This window comes from Lissotriton helveticus, chromosome 3_1 (genome assembly GCF_964261635.1).
Source record: "Lissotriton helveticus chromosome 3_1, aLisHel1.1, whole genome shotgun sequence".
In the NCBI taxonomy this organism is placed as follows: domain Eukaryota; kingdom Metazoa; phylum Chordata; class Amphibia; order Caudata; family Salamandridae; genus Lissotriton; species Lissotriton helveticus.
In genome coordinates, this window is record NC_136061.1 from 1,028,365,653 (window position 1) to 1,028,386,764 (window position 21,112).

General features: G+C 40.6%; 1 protein-coding gene across 4 annotated transcripts in view; it reads right to left on the reverse strand.

The window, feature by feature from the left end:
* MAP3K20 (mitogen-activated protein kinase kinase kinase 20) overlaps positions 1-21,112 on the reverse strand; it is a 1,120,268-nt gene that overhangs the window by 180,946 nt on the left and 918,210 nt on the right. For all 4 annotated transcript variants that reach the window (XR_013608752.1, XM_078681552.1, XM_078681553.1 and 1 more), the window contains 2 exons: positions 18,455-18,485; positions 18,204-18,343 (listed from right to left, as the gene is read on the reverse strand). Coding sequence is in view for 3 of the 4 variants with exons in the window: in XM_078681552.1 (XP_078537678.1) it covers positions 18,204-18,343; positions 18,455-18,485 (171 nt within the window). In the remaining variant the exon portion in view is untranslated. The remainder of the gene's footprint in view (positions 1-18,203; positions 18,344-18,454; positions 18,486-21,112) is intronic.

Below are 21,112 nucleotides of genomic sequence, written 5' to 3' on the forward strand. Positions count from 1 at the left end.
TCACCATGGGTGAAGAATCCAGTAAGCCGTCAGGACATAGGTAAAATGTTACAAGAAGAAACAACGCCACCACGTCATTTGGTAATACAAAAAGACAAGTGGGGAACCTAAGTTCATGGCCTAACCGACTGAGCACAGGCGATCCCCAATTTACAGTTCTCTTACTAGGATGCCGCAGCAGCCCGTGCCGGTAAGAGCAGTGAGGCCCGTGTTGTGGGGGCAGTGGGGGAGTGATGGGGGAAGTGCGAGACATACCGCCACAACGGAAAATTTAAAAAATAATACGTGTTTTCCCTCCTGGTCATCTGTCTAAATATGGTCCCCGCCACCTGGTCCCACAGTTCTTACCTGCATGGGCCACTGCTGCTAGCATGTTACTAGTGAGGACAAAAAACATAGACTGTTCAGACCTGTGTGTTTTGATAAACACAGTCTCCGTACACAGCCTGTTACTTATATACTGGAGATGCATGCTCTACAAAATAATCTGCTGGTGTATTGAAAGAGATTTCATTGGAATCTGCACAGTTCTAATGACCAAATATTTTGAGATACTACCTGTTGTGGCAAAATAACTCAAGGGTATTTTTCATGCTGCGTTTGATAAAAGATGGACTTCAGTGTGGGACTGTACTGTACTACGCACCGCAGCTGTATGGAAAGGGCATCGAAGCATCAATTGATCAATTGAACCCTTTGCATAACCATAGCTGCCAAGTTTTCAGGGTTTAAGAATGACTATCTGCTCTGGTCCAGATTTATTCTTTGCATTCTGGGATTTGTAGTGCTTTCTATCATTGATAAAAAAGATTTCAAGGACTAGGACACTAAGAAAACAAACTTTACTGAGCAAACTTGCCAGATGTGTATAATGCTTCTTCAAACAATTTCCTGATTGTATTATTAAGTCAACAACACATGATTATGAACAGAGGGAAGAGCAAAAAAACTTAACACAATAAAAAAACAAGCATTTGCAATGCAATAGGTCTCGCATTTGCTAGAGTTTGAGCTATTAGCATTGTAAATCACAATGCTTTTCATTTATGTGTTTTGAAAATCTGCAAGCTGTGCGTTAACATGCATTTTGTACTTATAGTCGTTGCTTATGAGAATTAAATCTGACAATAACTGCGTCTGTTTTACTGCCAGCCTTGCTCCTGGTAAGCAATGCTTGTTATACTAAGAGCTCAAGTTGTCCCATAACAAGAACTAATACCTCATCCAGTACATAGTTTTTTTTTTACTATGGTAAGTTACAAGTGGGAGTTTCCTTTTTTTGCCCTGACAACAAAGCAGGCCGTACTTGTAGTTTCACATTTCAAATTATGGACCTGTAAGTCCCTTAATATAACAAACACATCAATACTTAGGGCCCGATTCCGATCTCGTAAGGAAGGTTCCCAAATGGGATTTGTAAAGAGCAAATCCGATTGAGAGCCTATTTTTCTGTCTGAATCGTCCCCCGTTCCGAATGACCAAGTGCGATGCGAGTATCCTGTACGTGCCATATAAATCGTTTACGAACCTGAACCTGCCGTCTGACATGTTGTAGCCGAATCGTGCCGCGCAATGGAACGGTTTTCCGACCGAGTGAGTACGATGCATGAAACTGACAGCTGTATCGACTTGGTCTCATTGAGATAAAACGGTTGTCGGATTCAGTCTTCGGGCGGGAGGGCGGAGGGCCATAGCAGGCCCCCTGGAGCCCTCCGAATGGGTCGCGGGGGTGTGCATGGGTCCCCCTGATCCAAGCATGCACAGTGTGGCGTGCAACAAGGGGTACCCTCCACAGGGCGTACGCTTATCCCCGCCCACCCCTTTTTTGCTATGGGAACCTGTGTAAGCGTCAGTACACAAGCTTCCATAGAGTGCTATGGAGTCCGAGAGAGCCGAGTCGGCAACAATGCAGTTTAAAGCACTCCAATCCGGGACGTTTGGGATGCTTTCCCAAGGAGATCGAAATGGGGCCTTAAAAGCAAATGTTAATGAAAGGTCACAATTTCCCAATACTTTAACGCACAAGATGCTACTGTGGGCAGGTCTAAGCGCACAGCATTTTCAAACCACTGTCACCCTATACTGTATACTGGCATGGTTGCTTAGACGGCACTCTGACAACTTCCAACTGCAGTGAAGTTCAATGCCAGTGCCTAATATATTAGTTATGTTGATTGGCTGAATGGATATGGTGGAATTCTGGAATAGGATATTCTAAGAAATCTGAAAACTTTTCAGAAGCATTTTCAGGCTCTTTCAAAGAGCTCTTTGATTTGGATTTGTGATCAAAGATGCAAAAAGTTGATCATTATGAGTAAACGGGTCTCAAGGCTCAATAAAAATTGTTATGAGCAACAGCTTTCCTATTGTTGAATAATAGAAAGGCAAAGTGTTGTACTTGGTCTTATTGGCCGAAATTATTTGTTTTTTACAATGCCTGCTACCCAACTGAGAGTGACCTTGGAGCAGGATACAGCAATCCATTGATGTAACAATGGAATTAAGAATTGTGGGAAAACCTCTCACCAGAAAAAGTGATATACATTTTTGTCAACATTTAAGTAATGTTGGAAGGATTGCAAAACAATCTCCTCCCCCTTTGATATTATGGTCTAGCTGACTTGTCTTAATACTTGGAGATAGGAGCGATACAGATGCATAGATCATCTTTTCCGTCCGCGTCGTATTAATATGCCTTCTTTAAGCCTGAAAGGTTTCGATGTATACACTGGGTTTTAACACATCTTAATCTTTCTTCTCTTAGAAACATGAGCGGCCCTAGAGAATAACCACATAGAAACTTTAAGAAAGAAGATACAATTGATCCTACATCCACAACCCCTTTAAACAATGCAGCACATTTATACTGACTTCAAGCTTAATCTCTATTGAAAACATTATCTCTGCATACAAATGAGCAAAGTCCTGGGCGGTAGATCCCACCATTTGTGTATTTGTATATTTGTGTGCCATAACTAAGCATCTCAAATTAAGTGTCACAAATTTGAAGTTTTATTTTGAGTAAAAGCTAGTGTAAATGTGTTTACACCAGCAGGCAAGGAGCACGAATCAATCTTTCTAACCCTGCAACCTTTCCAAATATGTCAAACATTCTAAAAGGTGACAAAGTTGGACAGCTCCAAAACAAATTAGGGTGACCTGTGTCTTGCAACTCCGATAAGAGTGCAGAACGTATTAATTCACTTTGGAGTAAATTTGGTCAACTACCCAGACATGAGATGCTGGCACTGAACTTTACTAGCTTAAACACACTTGGGGCCCGATTGCGAGTTTGCTAGTGCGGTGGCAGGGACACCTCACTGCCACACTGCTAAACCTGCATGAGAACTGCCCGCCGTATAATGGTGTTTCTAGTCATTGGAGGGCATTTCCCTTGCCATTCACACAGTGGTGCATATAAAATAGGCACTGCAATTGGAATGTCATAGGAAGTTTCAGCATGGCATGGACTGTGAAGTCCATGCTGTGCCCCCCTGGGTGCCTCCACATGGAGTGAGGCACAAGGGGGCCCTGTAGGTAAGATCTCCAAGAAATCAGTAATGGTGAGAAACGTCGTAATATGCTTTTTGAGACCCCGGCATTCCCACCAAGCATACTGAAGCATCCTGATCCCCACACCACTGCCAAGTAAAGGCGATTCCCTGGTGTAATTGGCGGTCAAAGGATGGCACAACCAGCAAGGTCATAATGTGGTGGTCCGATGATAGACCGTATAACAGAGTAACTTTTCGGAAGCAGCTTGCTATTTCAGCAATATAACAAAACAGGCTAATAATCAACTAGAACCAATCACTCTCGATCTTTTGGATGTTCACTGGGTGACTTCTTTCTGACTTTACCTGTGGAATCTCTGCAGTGCTGTAGGATGAATCCCAGCATTTATGGGTGAAAGGGAGGCTGGGTTCTTGGAAGACCATTCTCTCCGGGTATTTTATTCTCTCACAATATTCTGAATGAATCTGATCCTTGAAAGCTACCTGGAGTTCTCCAAACCCCTAATTCCACAGCCCTGTATTCACTATTCACCCAACATCAATAGAAGATTGCTGCACCCCAGCCCTTGTAACTCCAGTGTTCACCTTGTCCTGGTGGAAGCGAAGTTAAGGGATGGAGCTCGGAAATTGGTTGCAGAACATGCTGGCCCCTTTGCACACAACCACCATAACAGGTAATATATGCCAAAACACGCAAGCTCTAGAAATAGGTCTACAAATTAATGACATTTTTAAGAAGAAACAGACAGCCTATAACTCTCCTGGAGGGAACTCCTTAAACAGATTCTTGAACAGAAATACTTTACTGTACATGCACAAAGAAGAAAGGGGCTAACCTTCAGGGCCAAGGTGAAAAAAGAAAGACTTCTACATGTCTGTTACATTGTAATAGCTAATTTTCTAATATCACACGTACAAGAATACTTTGCATGTGTGTATTGTATTTTCTTGTAATTTCTATTTATAGCTTGAGACTTTATTATGTAATCTTTAATGATAAATGGAGACCATGCAAACTTGGAGGAGGCAGGCATCATTTTAAAAGCACATCATTAAATGTGGGAACTAGAAGATTTCTATAAGTGGAATTGTTTAGGACATTGTACAAAGCAATTTCATTAATTTTAAGCCACCCATTAATTATAAGCACCAATGTTGTGGCGAACAGGTCCTAGTAGACCCGATAGACAGAGTCTGTGTTCACTAGTGTTGGTCAACAAATTAGAACTTCTTCCAGAAACCTCAGCAGTGTAGCTCTAAACAAGACTAGTTTCTCCTTGAACACAAAGCTTGCCACCTTAAAAAGCTTGACCGAGCAGCCTTGGCCAAAGAATGCTGAGAAATGGAGTTGCCAGATGAAACAGAATCATCCTATCACCATTTATTTGTCTCATGTTCAAGTCTTCTTTCAAATGTGAACTTAGCACGATAAAAACTTCATAGAAATTAGCGACTGCTGAGCAATCTACTGTAGAGATGAACTGTAGCTGGACTGTTCGTATTTGTTATAGTTAGCACTGCTGCTAATGGAAAGTAAGCCCAAACTTTCAGAAGATAGATAGCTCAACTGGGTAACACATTCCTTCTATGTTAGGTATGTTGTTTCAATTGTGGGGACTGTGCCTGGTTGATCTTCCCCTATCGAAGCAAGTGTTGAAGAATCTTTTCACTGATCAAGAAGTGTGAGCTGGACTTCGAACTCTGGTATTGGGGTGTGGTCAAGTATTCAAGGCATAACCTGAAGACTTCACAATGACAACAATCTAAACATGACAGTGAAAAACCATGATACAGTGTAGGCACTAGGGAAGTGCAGGAAGAATATCGGCACATACTTAGATGCCCATCCAAATGGTGGATGTACCCTTGCTTTCCTTAATTGGATTAGTCAGGACTCCACCTGATGTCCTTCATATATGCTACGTACACATGGGTGGAGATACACTGGGTTTCCTGTATCGGATATGTCATTAACTATACATTATGTTAGCATAAGTGCTATTCCGTTGTCAAGTAATGTCTCCTGCTTAGATTGCATTTGTCTACACACGATTTTACCACAAATAATCCTCATCATTGGATGGGTGAATTACTGACATCATCATTGCTGTTCTTTCTTAATAATTAGTCAAATTGAAATTCCCTTTGGGACTGTATCAGAAAGATCTGGTCATAATTCATACATCATTCATTCCAAATTCACACCAATAGCACGAGGGCTTCCTCATGGAATCACAATTTCAATATGTGATTTTATTCCTCAATAAAAATTGTTAAAAACAGTGTGTCATAAGTACAATGATCACATTCATAATGGTATTAAATTACATGGAAAATATCACAATTTACAAAAACAGATGTCACACCAATATTAAAAATGTTAAAAACGCTATCTCAAAACCTTTTTATACAGAGAAAGGGAGAAAAAATCCTATAGACATTAATTTGTCTTTTTGCTGCGCTAATCGAACAACACAATCCTTGGTTGAACCACCCTGATGGTACAGTTTCTATGTGCAACCACTCAGTGTTGACGCATTTCGGTGGGTTAAAATGATGCAACCACCTTCTTCAGGCACAAGAATAGATGTCTCCCACAATTTCAAATCTATCATGAAAACATATTGAAACATATTAAAAACCAGCATATATTAAATAAAGTTTTTTAACAAAACAGATAAACTCGTAATACCAATAACACAAATGCGTTTAAAATTCATACATTTCTATTTAATCTCCCAATATTCTTTCATTTATACTGTTGATTTGCTCATACATGATTTGTGTTTACAAGTTAATTGTGATAAACAAACATGAGAATAGGCATAGATTATTGCTAATTCCAAACAGGAAAAGAACCCTTGGTGCCATTCACCCCAACACTCCTACATAATTTCTAAATTCTCAGTTTATACAAAACACCACCTGTTGTAACGTACTTATAATCTATTTAACAAACATTATTCACATTTCCCTTCTACAATAGAGTAGATACGGAAAAACACCTACCAGTCGTGGGGAAATAGTTTCAAATAAATTCAAACTCATGTGGGTGGATTCTTAAAACTTCAATAGATATTTATGAATTTTAAATAGATTTGTGCTATTGGTATAATGAGTTCATCTGTTTTGTTAAAAAACGTAATTTAATATATGCTGGTTTTTAATATGTTTTAACATGTTTTCATGTTAGATTTGAAATTGTGGGAGACATCAATTCTTGTGCCTGAAGAAGGTGGTTGCATCAATTTAACCCACCGAAACGAGCCAACGCAGTTAAGGGGGAAAACCTTTTGATGCACCACTGAACCCGCCGTATCTTGTTTACCTGATCTTTTGCCGGATACTGCTATCGCCCCGGACTGTTGTTGCTGTGGTTGCTGTGGGGGCTTCCATCTGTCCTAGGATCGCTGCGGCAAAGCTCTGCCTCTGTCCAGCTCGCAGACCGCGCGCTGCTCTGGATTCCATCTCCCAGAGGGCAGCGCGGACTCGCGAGAGGCGAGCAGCAGCTTTCCTGCCCCCGGGGATTTAAAACTGTACGCAGGCTCGGCGGGCCCATCCTTGCCCGTCTGTGACCGTATGAGGCCGGGCTGGGCTTAACCTCTTGGTTTTGTGTCCCACTACAAATATTAATATTTATTTTTAATTACAGGAAGTGTATTGTTAACCAGATATTTGGCCTGATCTAGATAGAATTCCCACTAGTTCGTCTGTTAATTAGGTCAGACTGTCGGCCATAGCATGGGAAAAAGGAAGCTACTAAGCCCCAAACTACCCCGGTGTAATAAGTCAATTGCTGATTCTCAGCAAACTTTATTGAATTATCTTACTGGGGAGGTGGGGGTTTTAGACAAACAGATCTCTTCAGTTGAAGAATCAATTGAAGGAACCTCTTCTAGGATAAGTATGGATCCAGTCCAGCTAGACGAAATCGTTCAATCGGAGCAAGGGAATTCTGTTGAAAATGTACCCAATGGTTGTATCCAGCCAAGCCCAGATGAGATCTTACTGATCGATAACGAGTCTCCAACGCAACCCCTCCAAAAAAGGTCCAAGAATCCACGCCCCACTGATTTACAACACACTAATAAAAGTACAGTCCATGCTAATGCCCACCCATCTCCCAGTGTGAAAAAATCTGCGAAATGCACCCCGCTTGGGAAAAAACGAGTAGGGCTTAACAAAGGTCAAGTCAAGCGAAAGGTTGAACCAAATAGTAACCTCTCAACTCAATCAGACATTAAGAATTTATCTTCTTTGGTAGAAAGATTAGACCTCTATCTGAGGGTCAGGCTGGATCAATTTTCAACCGGAGTGACCACTACTGAGGATCTCCACAGACTGAACCACACACTTTCCGAAGTTCAGCTCTGGCTCTCTTCCAACCACCTTAAACTCAACGAGGAAAAAACTGAAGTGCTCCTCATCTCTAACAAAGAAGAAAACCCCCAAATTCTTGAATGGCTCAAAGCCTTAAACGCACTGAATGTGCCGCTTGTTCCATCGAACTCCATAAAATCCCTAGGGATCACCCTTGACCCCAAACTGGATATGAAAGAACACATCTCAAAAACTGCCAAAAGTGCCTTCCTGAACCTGAAATTGCTCTACAAACTAAAACCATTTCTCCCCACAAAAGACTTGAAACAGGCCACGCAGGCTCTGGTTCTCTCCAGAATTGACTACGGCATTGCCACTCTGACTGGAACAGCCAAATCTCACCTGCGTGCTCTCACATCTACCCTAAATGCCGCTGCAAGAATGATCACGGGAACAAAGAAATATGAACACATCACCCCAGCTCTGAAGGATCTGAAGTGGCTCCCTATTGACCAACGAGCTAGCTTCCGCACAGCTTGCCTCACACATAAAGCCCTGCATACGGGCAAACCGGAATACCTGGCCAACAAGCTCAAAAGGGCCGGGCAGTCTAGAAACCTCAGAAGCTCCAACACGCTCCTACTCATTCCTCTGAAATCCCAGAAACTCTCAACATCTAGCAAATCCTTTGCGGGCAATGCTCCTAAGATATGGAACTCCATCCCCCCACACATCAGAATGACCGCATCCTTCCCGAAATTCAAGAAGCTACTCAAAGTCCTCTTCCTTGAGCGCTCCGGAAACAACTAGAACTCAACCTAGACTTTATAGTTCCATGTTCTCGTTCACCCCAGAGCTGATTGACTTGACTACGACTCTCCGCCCTGTTTCACGCCTGGCTGCTATTGTATAGACTGTACTCACTCCTGTGCTCATTGCCTTGCTTTTTGTCCGCATTATCTGTCTGAACGCCTTTATTCTTGCTGTGAAGCGCTCTGATACCCTCGGGTCCATCCAGCGCTATACAAAACTTTAATAAATAAAAAAAAAAAAAGATCTTATTTCCAGCAAGTTTAATCAAGGGGCAGTGGTAATTCAAAGTTCGAGCAGTCAAGGTACTGTGGGCATGGGCACCAATATCCCTGTTGGGAAACCAAATCATCCCCCAACTAGAGCCACTGTCAATCGGGATGGGGAGCGAGTTGCGAATGGAAATTCCCCGAGGAAAAATAGTTCTGTAGTAAATATTGGCAATCAGGTTCAACATGAGAAACCTCATTTTTTTCCTAGCATATTGGTTAATGATTGTAACAGAACTCCTAAAAGTCCCTCGGGAACGACATGCCACCTGCAACCAATCTTCCCCCACCAATCTCAACAACAAGATCGTCTAAAACCACTCCCTCTCGGGGATTCCCTTGCGCCAGATAGGCACCTTGATCTACCCCCGGACGCTACCCCTTACATTGTTGTGCTGGGTAGCGTCCCAAAAAAGAAGGCTGCTGAAGAGGAATCATGGTCATCTCTTAAAAACACATTTTTACATTGGCTGGGTAGTAGGGTAGGCTTGAACAAGCAACTATTCCACAAGTTTAAGATGGTGAGAAGGGTACAGTGGGTGGGACATCGTGAAAAAATGTTAACAGGTGACTGTATAGTTTTGACTTTTGGCTCCCCGCTATTAGTCAATGAAATTCTTGGGAAGGGTGCAAATCATATCGTAGATGCAGTTGGGATAATATTTTACCGCTAGGTTTCTTTTATCCCCCTAGAAGAAATCACCAAAGTATTTTTAACGCTAGAAGCACATTCTCCCACCATAGCCGAACGCAGATTATTCCTACATATAATAGATTCAACCTGCTTTCAGGCTTGGAAGATAATGACTGACTGGAAAATAGGGATATCTTTACATCGGAATCTGTTCCCTCTAGCCCGGTCTACCCTCAAATTGAACCGCAAATGTCACTTAACTGCTTCAGTACCCTTGGCGCAACCAACACGCAAATTTTAAAATCCCACCCTTTAGTACAGTCCACAGCTCCTGATTATTTGGGATCCCATATGCAATTTACGGAGGGCAAAGCTTTATCGATGGCCCCAACATTAAACACAGAGATAATCATCCATGATCCCACAGGTCATACTAAATCAAGAGATTTAAAACTTAATATCATTTTTTGGAACGTGGCAGGCCTTCGTTCATAAATGACAAAGGACATTTGGTTAGACTTGGTGGGAAAACACAATATCGTGTGTCTTCAAGAAACATGGACAACTACCCCTATCCATCTTGAGGACTATAAAACTTATTCCTCCAACGCTTTGCCTTCTACTTCGGGCAGACCTAAGGGGGGATTAACAACGTTCATTTCAAATACTTTGGAATTTAAGGATATAGTCCCGCTGAGATTGGAGAGCAACTACCAGATACTTATGTTAAGAATAAACAAGTCGACTACCTACTTTCTGGTAAATTTCTACAATAATCTTAAACACGTCGATCTTATTACTGTTTTAAATGATATTTTCCGTTTTTTACAAGATTTGAGAAACAAGTATATGAACGAATCGTTTATGTTAATTTGGGGGGGGCGATTTTAATTTATCACTTTGTAAGAATAGTAATAGCAAAAACGGTGGTATCCAGGACGAGCACGAAAACAATTTAACACATTTTACCCATACCACTATTGGTAATCGTCTGAATGAAATCCTGTTTGCTATGGAATTGGGTTTTGCCAATGAGCTGGTGGTCCCCTAAAAATAAAAACATAAGTGCACAGGAGGTTATGCGCACTTTGTGCAGGCAGGTGCTGCATAGAAGAAAGCAGAGGAATAGAGAAGCACGCGTGGTCCCCTTAGTCCCCTTCTCTGCTACATTTAATGGCAGCTGGCTTTGTAGTATAATTGACTTATATTCGTTTCATATAATATGGAGCCTACTATTCGGGGTTTTACAACCATCAATAAGGCTATAAGCGATCATTTCCCTAATAGCCTCTCAATATCTTTACCAACCAGCCCAACACAATAAGCCTTTTAGGTCAACAAACTTTGAACCTAGATAGATTAAATGGCTTTTCCATAAAGTGGGCGAAAACCGATCCAGTTCAAACGACATTTAAAGTAGTTAGGCAAGCTTTGCCTTAATTGAAAAATGTCTTAACCCCGATACTCCCCACGAAATAATATTGTCCAGTTATATAAGTATCACTATATAAGTATCACTAGAATTGTACAAGACGTCTTACATCAAAAATTTAAAAATAAAGGGAACTCCACTAACAGGTGGTTTAACTAAGAGTGCACTAAAGCTTATTCTAGTTTGAAAACTGCACTCCATAAATCCAATCGGGATAAAGACGAAATTGTTAGACTTAGAAAGGCCTATAATATGGCCCTAAAAACCCGTAAAATTTAATAAAAAAATGGTTTATGGGATCAACTCCTCAAGAGTTGCTCTACGAACGACAGTGTCAACTTTTGGAGAGTTGACAAAACCCCCTTTCTTTCAGTTGTGAAAGAGTCCCCCAAGATAGACGTCGCTGTGGATGATACAACATGGGTTAAGCATTATACCCAAATATTTAGCTCAGTCTCGCATGAAAATTCTGAGCAAACTGAGAAAGACGGGCGGGAATCATTGCCAAACCAATCAGTTTATCCAATTCCACTTACTTTTACTCATTTGGAAGTGGTTAATGCTTTATTGGCCGGTAAGGGCGGGAAAGCACCGGGCCCCGACGGGGTCCCGGTCGACCCTTTTAAATATAATCAGGAGCTCTGGTCCCCCATTCTCACAAAAGTACTCGAAGCTGCCAATGCCGTAGGCTTAGTTGAATCAAGGTCAGCTTCAATTCTTATACCTATCTTTAAAAAGCCCAACGTGTTACCGACCTATTTCCCTTTTAGATTCCCTGGCCGCATCCTCCTAGAACGTCTTCAGGGTTGGGCCGATGATCACAAAATAATCCCTGACCTATAGTATGGGTTTAGAGAGGGACTGGGTACTGTGGAGCAAGCCCTAAATCTCTCACTCTTAATGGGGAAATATGCTGGAGCCAAAGGGGGGTACCTACATATGGCCTACGTTGAACTGACCGTGGCCTTTGATTGCGTAAATCATACTAAACTGTGGTCGATCCTTTTGGAAATGGGTGTAGATCTACGCCTAGTGAACTTTCTTCGTGAGCTCTACTCGGGCGCAACAGCAAGAGTTAGATACGGACTGATGGGAGAACTCACCGCACCATTTAGGGTGGAGAAGGGGGTTAGGCAGGGCTGTGTCCTGGCTCCTTTCCTATTTACCCTTTATACTAACAGGCTGGAATCATCTATGTTGGAAGGGAGCCAGGACCTGCCCTTCATCGGCTCTCGCCCAATACCGGCACTCCTATACGCCGATGATGCCGTGATTCTGGCTAGAACTTCTCTGCAGCTCCAACGTGCCTTAGATAGATACTGCAGTTTTATGGCGAGCTTGGATCTTAATATTAACATAAAAAACGTATGTAATGCATGCAGGAACAAGATCCAAGAAAACAAAGGACATTTTTATTAACAATATCAAGTTGGAGAGTACAAACTCCTATCCCTATCTAGGGATTTTAATAGACAACAAGTCCTCATGGAAGCAGGCCATTGATGCAAGAAAGCGATCACTTCTCAGGGCTACCACCGCCCTTGTAGCATTTGCACAAAAGCTAGGAAAGAGGTCACGACTCGAAATTATTAAAATATATCAAGCAAAGTGCACCAGCGTAGCAAGTTATGGAGCCGGGGTCTTGGGCCATGCTAATGTGGATGTTCTTCAGAAAGTTGAGAACAGCTTTCTGAGATATCTACTTGCGGTTCCCCAGAGCTCTTCGACCTACTCCTGCCATCTAGAATTGGGAGGGTATATATATCAGATACCATCAAAATTCAACCAATCCTTCTATGGCATTGAGTTTGGTCTTCTGTACAGTGCGAACTGTCTCGAAACCTCATACGTGATTGCCTTATGCTAGAAAAAGTGCATAAGATCAGTTGGCTTGTTTATGTCAAAAAATTCCTTAATGACCTAAGATTAGAAAGATATTTGTATGCATCTGACATTTGGAGCAGCTACGACTTTCTACTGAGGTCACAAAAAGTTCAGTGAAGCACATTTTAGCTATTCAGACCACACTGACAGTGCAGCCTTACTTAACTTACAAGCTGAACACTTATGAGAAATTTTTACTGACTCGTTTCAGGTTTAATATCTTTCATCGTCTGGTGACTTTTCCGCAACCAAATGACTGGTCTAAGAACCTTTCTGTCTGTCCCTGTGACAATGTTTCTCTACAGTCCCCGATCCATGTAGTTTTATATTGTAGATTTTACAAAGACCCATATTACCAATACTTAAAACGATGGGTTTACGTAGCTGCCGCCCTGCGTTTCTTGCTCTCCAATTCTTGGAAGTTGAAGTTTATGCTAAAAATAATGCCTGTTTTCTGAAGTTCTGTGTTAAACATCGATCAAATCTTGGTTAAATCTTGAATGGTTGAATATTTAAAAAAATTCTTGTATTAATTTATAAATAATCTGTTTAGATCTTTTTATTGTATTTTAATTGCCCCCCTTAATTACTTGGAATTTTGTAGTGTGATGATTAAATCTATTGCTTGTATATGTTTTTATGTGAACTTTTATGGTTTTCTATGAAATTTTGGAAACCAAATAAAGGAATTTGATGATGATGAGTCAGTTAAGCACTAAATCGACTCAGCCTTCGTTGCACATAGAAACTGTACCATCAGAGTGGTTCAACCAAGGATTGTGTGGTTCGATTAGCGCACCATAAAAAAGAATAAATTAATGTCTGTGATTTTTTTCTCTCTTTCTCTATATGGAATTTTTTGAGATAGGGTTTTTAACATTTCTAATATTGGTGTGATATCTGTTTTTTAAATTGTGATATTTTCCATGTAATTTTATACCATTATGAATGTGATCATTGTACTTTTGACACACTGTATTTAACAATTTTTTTATTGAGGAATAACATCACATATTGAAATTTTGATTCCATGAGTAAGCGCTGGTGATATTGGTGTGGATTTGGAATGAATGATGTATGAATTATGACCAGATCTTTATGATACAGTCCCAAAGGGAATTTTAATTTGACTGAAAGTCTATTTGGTGCCCTGTTCCTTTGGTGTCTAGGTGGGCTCCTCGTCTCTTGTTTCTTTCTTAACAATTACCCTCAAGAAGTCCAATGTCTTGGACGAAAGGCGTTGGTTGTTTTCCACTGTATATACTTTCCACATCTGATCCAATCTGAATAAAGAGAACATTTTAAACGTATCTTTGGAAATTGAATTGCACTTCCTGGTTATTCAAATCTACAATTATTGTGTGGTGCACCAGATGAACTTTGTTTAAAACTTCACACTGACTTTGCCTTGGTGACTTCCCTTCCTATTATTATAAACAGTGGTTTTGTCACTGAAGTGCCTCACGTTCCCTTCCACGGCAATGTATGTAATAGCTCTGGACGTTCTCCGTTGACATTCTAGTGTCAGAATGCCTGGGGTTATGGGTTCAAGCTGACAAATGGGGCTTCAGATTTTTTTGAACATGCTTACTAGGCCAAATGGGGTCCTAGAGAAATGCTGCTAACAATGTTTTACATAGGATCTAAATGGACCCATCAGCTAAAGAAGTAGTGTTTCTCTTTTCAATACAATGATAAGGGAGGTCCAGGACACCAGAGAAAGTTGAATCCAAGACCCTTATCCTGGACGCTTTTTGGTGCCTTATGAGATGATGATAAAAGATTTGTAGCATGAACACCTACGTTGGACCAGAGTGTCCCTGCTGCTCGAGTCTTCTAACTGGATGGGACTGGGACTAGAGAATGAGAAGGTTCACATGAAGATTCTGCTACGTATTCAATCAATTGTCAGTTGGCCACCATAATGACACAAATACTTTTAGGATAACAAACATTGTCTTCTCTTCAGGTATTCAAGCCCTATACAAAACTTAATAACATAAGATTTACAAAGGAAACAACGTACATAATTTGAGACGCCACAGAACCAAGTGGACTGAAGTATGTTTTGCAATATCTACATTCCATATCCGTCAGTGGACATTGGAATACATTGAACAATAATATATAATTCAGACATGATGGAAGAACATTAGCAGTAATTTGTCCTACACAATGGTCTATTATTTGTAAATGATAATTTTATTTAAAATAATTGTGTAATTTTCAATAATGCTTAACTGTTCACACAAATTTAATGCCTGCTTCCTATATAGTACCCCTGGTCCTTGCTATCAAGTCTAAATTAGCAATGTGAGTTGCTCATAACAAGTTGTAGTAGAGGGAAACACTTGCTGACAATTAACACTTTAGTTAAATATTTCAATGATCGCGTCAATGTAGTTAAAAACCTTTAGTATTTCTCATTTAATAATTCTCGTGTAAATATCCTAAGTTTTATGCAACTAACAGTCTGTTTCATGCTATTAGGTAACTTATTGAACCCATACAATCTATAGTTGTTATATACCAAGTTTGTTCTGAACCCCACTGCATTTCGAGCCACCGGGCAGCTCCTGACAGGACATTCCTATAAAAGGTCATTGGATTTTTGATGTCTGTTTGTGATCCATTCTGCACAATGTTTCTCTCTCAATGGCAGACATTACTATACAAAATACCAACAGAACGTGTGGCACAATTCATCAAAATGCAGGAGACAAATCAAATCAAACGTTTGCTACTTTTGCATACTCCTACTTTTCGAGCACATTTCTGACATGTTGGGGATATATAAATATTCCCAATAATATTCACGGAAAATCAAGACAGACCAATTTTCCAAGAGTACTCGCAGTCACAAGCAATAGATTTATGCATGGGGACTTGTGAATCAGATTTGTGTTTGTGTTCTCACAACTGCGTTTGTGTGTCCTCCTTTATATAAACTTGAGAACACAAGTAGACTTGTCCATTTGGCCTTCGTAGGTGGTTCCAAATCGAACCAAGCCACATGGAACACCACCCAGCCTCACTGCCTCCCAAGTTTAACCCACCTTACTATATCGTTTCAATACATGTTGGTGGGAGGTTTCTTTCTGGTGTTGAGGTGTACAGTGCAAAAATGGTGGTTCAAGGCAAGGAAACAGTTGACTCAAGAATGGCAATGTTGTGCCCTTTTCACTAGGCATGGTCGTACACCTGGTTACTGACTTAACTTTTTTAGCCCATACCAACTTCTCAGGCTCGTGGAAATTTACTTTGAAACGGCATGGCTGGGCATTCCCCTAAGTTAAAATGATTTAGGGCAGGCCTGCTCAAGTACAGGGCACAACCCTTTTCGACCTACCTCTTTCAGCCACTAACAGAGGAAATAGTCTTCAGAATTTTTTTTTTTTAATTCTTAGACTTATCTGTTCAGCTCCTTTCCAGCCAGGAACAGCTGACATCAGCCAACTTCCTGCCTGACCCATCACACAAACTATACTACAAAACCCAGTCAGACACCTAAAATTAACTTTTGATCACTCTACTCTCACTGCTAAGTCTTTTCCATAATCTGAGAAATAATTATTCTTATCCATTTATGTGCTTTCCCCTTCCCAACACTCTGAGATGTCAACTAGAGTTTTGAGTTCTGTACAAACACTTTAAAATAAACACACAAATATAGACCATAATACGACTTTAAATGCAGGTCTAACTCGCCGGCATAATTCTGGTGGCACTAAAAACAATTTTCCACATGTGACTAATAATATTTTTAGACACTAAAAACACGAAGTGACATATGTTATATCTATTTTCAGCAAACATTTATTAAAATAGCTTCATGCTAAATTAACTAGCCGAACAAAATTCGAAGCAGAGAATAAAAAACTGTCTATAAAGCCTCTATAAAATAGAAAGGAACATGTCATAACGTTAGGGTGATAATACATCGTCCTATCTTTTAACATTTTTGTGGTGTCAAAGATATAGTAAAACAGAAACACAGTGTTTAATTAAAGGAGTGGATCCTACTTTTGAATTAAGATACTTTTATGCGCAGTATAACGCCTAGGTGTTATTTAGTTAGATATATTAAATAATGAGATGTTTAAATGTTACTCCCGACACAGTCCCTGGCAATATCCGAATGAATGTTGCTTATTTCATCCGCGCGTCAGGCGGCAGCAGCTGACAGCGGGCCTCGCACGGAGTTGCTGCAGGTCTGAGCACAGCGCCTGCTTTACATATCGAGTCCGTCCAAATGAGAGCCGAGAGTCTGCAGGGGAGAGTGTAGTGGGGGAGAGGCAGGCGCAGCATGGGGCTGGTAGCCTGTGCTAATGTTCTCTGCTGCCTCAGCTTTCATCTTTTAAAAGCTGCTGCATGTCTTCCCTATTCAGAGATCTGAAGTGTAACAACTGCTGGCTGTTCCGCCGACAGTAAGAGATGTCATTATTTTATTTCGGTGCAGACAGGTTTTTTGTCCTTTCCTGGAAATAGAAGGCAGGATGATCACATGCACGGATGAAGAGTGAACAGGATGCTCTGGGCTCTGGTCCCGGTGTCCAGCACCGAGGAACAGCAGGGCAGCTTGGCATCACATCATTCAGTGCAGTATTTATTGTGCTGGGCGGAATGGGTGGAGGTGAAGGATCTAGGGTCAGGATCGCTGAAGAGCCAACTATCAATAGTGCAGCAGGTGCAGTGGCACCGGAGCCCAGGGGTGGAGGGACCAAACGTATACCACTTATGGCTGTATTCCAGTACCTAACAGGGATTTGGGAGGGCATTTTGCTTGCTGTCATTAGGCCCCTGTGCATAGTTGCTATGCCACTCCACCAAATAGCCACAAATAGGTCTACTGCTTACAGGCGTTGAATGTACATAAGCTTGGCTTCACTCAAGAGGCGGACATCCCCTGGTTCAGGATATCCCTTCATAGGATTGCCCGGCCCTATTACAACTTATACTCAGAGGCGCTTCATTGAATAATGTAACGGCTGTTTTCTTAATCAGAAACATAAGACTGGCAAAACAGCAGAACAAGAGACACCACCATCTTGGACAATTGCATCCGCGTGACCCAGGGCCCTGGGAATAGGCGAAGGGCATGCCCCCATTTCGATAAATTCGTTTAACACAATGCTCTTGGTTGTCAGCAGTTTAAAGTGACCATTTAGAGCATGGAATCATGATAAGTTTTACACCCCAACCAGACATAATTAAATAAAGGGACATTCCGGAACGCATACTGTCGTTGATTGTTAATATGGAAAGACTGGGTAAGTAGACAAGTTTCTTCTTTTCAATGGGAGGCATCTTTGAGTAACTGCATGTGTAATTAACTATACCTTCAAGTGGATGATGTGTCCTTTGGAAACAATGCCCATGTCCTTCAGGTCAATCTCTTCCAGAAGCAATAGCCTCTTGCCCGTGATGTGGTGTGCTTTGAACAAGCTGGCGTACACGCTCTGCTCGGACGTGGCATCATCTTAGCACACAACAGGAAACATTATGGGTTCATTAGTCACAGCAACATTTCCCTCCATCCCTCAACCAGTGCCATCACCATATAATATACAATATGTGCTGAGGTGCTTACCTGTTTTAAGAAGTTGCTGTACCCAGAAGTACTGTGAAAAGATACAGGGACTATAATGTGAATGTTAGAAATAACAGCAATCCATCCTCATTAATAGTGAAATGTTGTAGATTAAATCTTACATTCAATTAACATAATAGTTTGAATTCATAATTCACCACAGATGCAATCTGTCAAACCCATCTAACTAAAAAGCCGGTTTCTAACGAAATTAAGAGCTTACCTATTGTTTATAGAGTTAAAATTTTGAAATGTGCATAGTTTTGAGTCTAGATTCTATGTGTTACTGAAACATCTTGGTGAATGAAAAGAGGCGATTACAAACATCAAATTAAATGAATATCTTTTAGGTTTAGCAGTTGTGATTGGCCTGGTGTTCTGTCATTGATCGGGTGAGAGTGCTTGCACCATTACTCAGAAAACACGCTCTATTAAAACGCTAAGGGCTTGACTCACAAAAGTAGTTTTGAACCTTAGTTGAACACAGGCGTCCAAAAAAACACTTCATTTGCAAGTTTATAATCTGATTTTGTTTTAAAAAAACATCAATTTATATTCGTAAAAGAATATGCTCACACATAATCTTAGATCAGTAGAATGTAATATTACGTGTGGAAAGGTTTTCCCAAAGGGGCGTCGCGGGCATTAAAGGCTAGGGCTGTCTGCAAGTTTGAGGGTATTCACAAACATTTTGCAGTCCCAGTACAACTCTGGACACAAATGCAGTTTTACTCCAGTGAGAGTAAAGAAGAAATTTGCGTCTAGGACAGTAATAAGGAAGAAATATCTCAAAATTGTTTGAGAAGTAGAGAAAAGTTATACATGTGTAAATGTTGGTGTAATATTACATGTGAGCAAATCAATTTACATGTAAATTCATGCTTTTTGAATACAAAACATAACTGTACGCTTGTAAAATGACGCAGTTTGCATGTACATTCAAGTAAAGTGCACAAAGGAATTCCAGAATTACTCCTGGGAAACTGTGACTGTAGACGTTTCTGAGAAGTATTTCTGGACTCTTCTGTGAGGTCCAAAAACGTTACAGAATTTTTCATTTTGTAAACTAAGTCTATGGAAGTACATTCTAAAATATGTTTTAATGCTAGGCCATATAGCTTTTTTATTGAAGTCAAACAAAAGTTCTCTTCAGTAACCAGACCAAGTTCCAATCTGATTAGCTACATTTTGCAGACAAAACTTTTTAAACCAAAGGCACTAAAATGCGAGTACAGTTTCTTATTGATAGACTCTTTACAAATCTGATATACATGGGAAAGATTACTTTAGAGCCACCACTGAGCAGTGGCAGAACCTATAAGGGTCATTCTGCCATTCTGTATTAGAACATTGGAATGTTGAGAGTTCCATGGAAAGAAACGGAATAACTCCAGGATTATAATGGCTGGTATAAGCCCGGAGATCCAACATTCCAATGTTTGTCTTCATCTTTCTTCCTTTTTAATTTATAGCATTATACCCTTAGTCGGTGGAATGTTCTAATAGCCTTATAGCCCTTCTTCCTCGGGCTATACCGGTTGTTAAAGGCCCTCTCCCTCATTAAAGGCCCTTGCCGTAGGCTTTCATAGCCTTTAACAGCCAGTAGTTTAGGTCTAGGCAGCGGGGTGTAAGGCTATAGTAAAAAAGAAAAAAAAGACCTCAGAGGCCTGTCGAGCAGAGCACCATGTTTTATTTATGGGAACCCTCATAGAGACCTGTCTTCAGCTTTTTTCCAATCTTTATTATTTTAATTACAGGTTAGCGCTCCACAGCACCTCACATTCTGTTACTCAGTGTTCTCTTAAATCCACTTTATAAAAGGACACAGTAATTTTTTTATTGGCTAGACATGCAAGCATATGAAAACATTGTACATTTTTTTTGTACATGTTATAACAGTTTCCTGAAATGTATGTGCGCCCAACCATCAGGTTTGAAGGGGAACGTATGCATGTCGGTTTAATTCAATTTCTTTATGACAGTGTTGTCGAGCCTTTTCTGGTTGGATATATTTATATATATATATATATATATATATATGTATATATATATCGTTGCAGAATCTGTTGCTTTTTTCGGCGATTTCCACACCACACAGAAAGAAGGACCTCCAAAAGCAGGCAAATTACTGGTGAAGAGTTTTAATAGCTCGCATGGAGTAGTATTTTCGGCATGACGCGTTTCGGTTAACAGGTAACCTTGATCGCATAACGACACAGCAGTTTGGTTTGATTTTAAATACTCATTTTTTTCAAACATTGCGATCATGTGATGAATAAACAGTGAAAAAATACTTCTGTCCATATTATGTCCTTAAACAAAAATGATATTTAGTTTATTTATTTTATTTATTTATTTTTTAGATTTTTATTGCGCGACAATTACCCAAAGGTGTCTCGGCGCATGTGACTATTCAGAAGGACCAATACCCAGTAGCCTTACTGGTTGAATAACCATGTTTTAAGAAGCTTACGAAAGCTGACAAGGTTCGGAGCTGTTTTAATAGTCAGAGGGAGGGCATTCCATAGCTTAGGTGTTGCTACCATGAAACGCCTATCCCCCCAGGTCACAGTTCGGGTTCGGGGAACTGGGAGCAAACAAATGTTTGCGGATCTGAGCTGTCTTTTAGGGCTGTAAATCTGAAAGGCCTCTATCAGA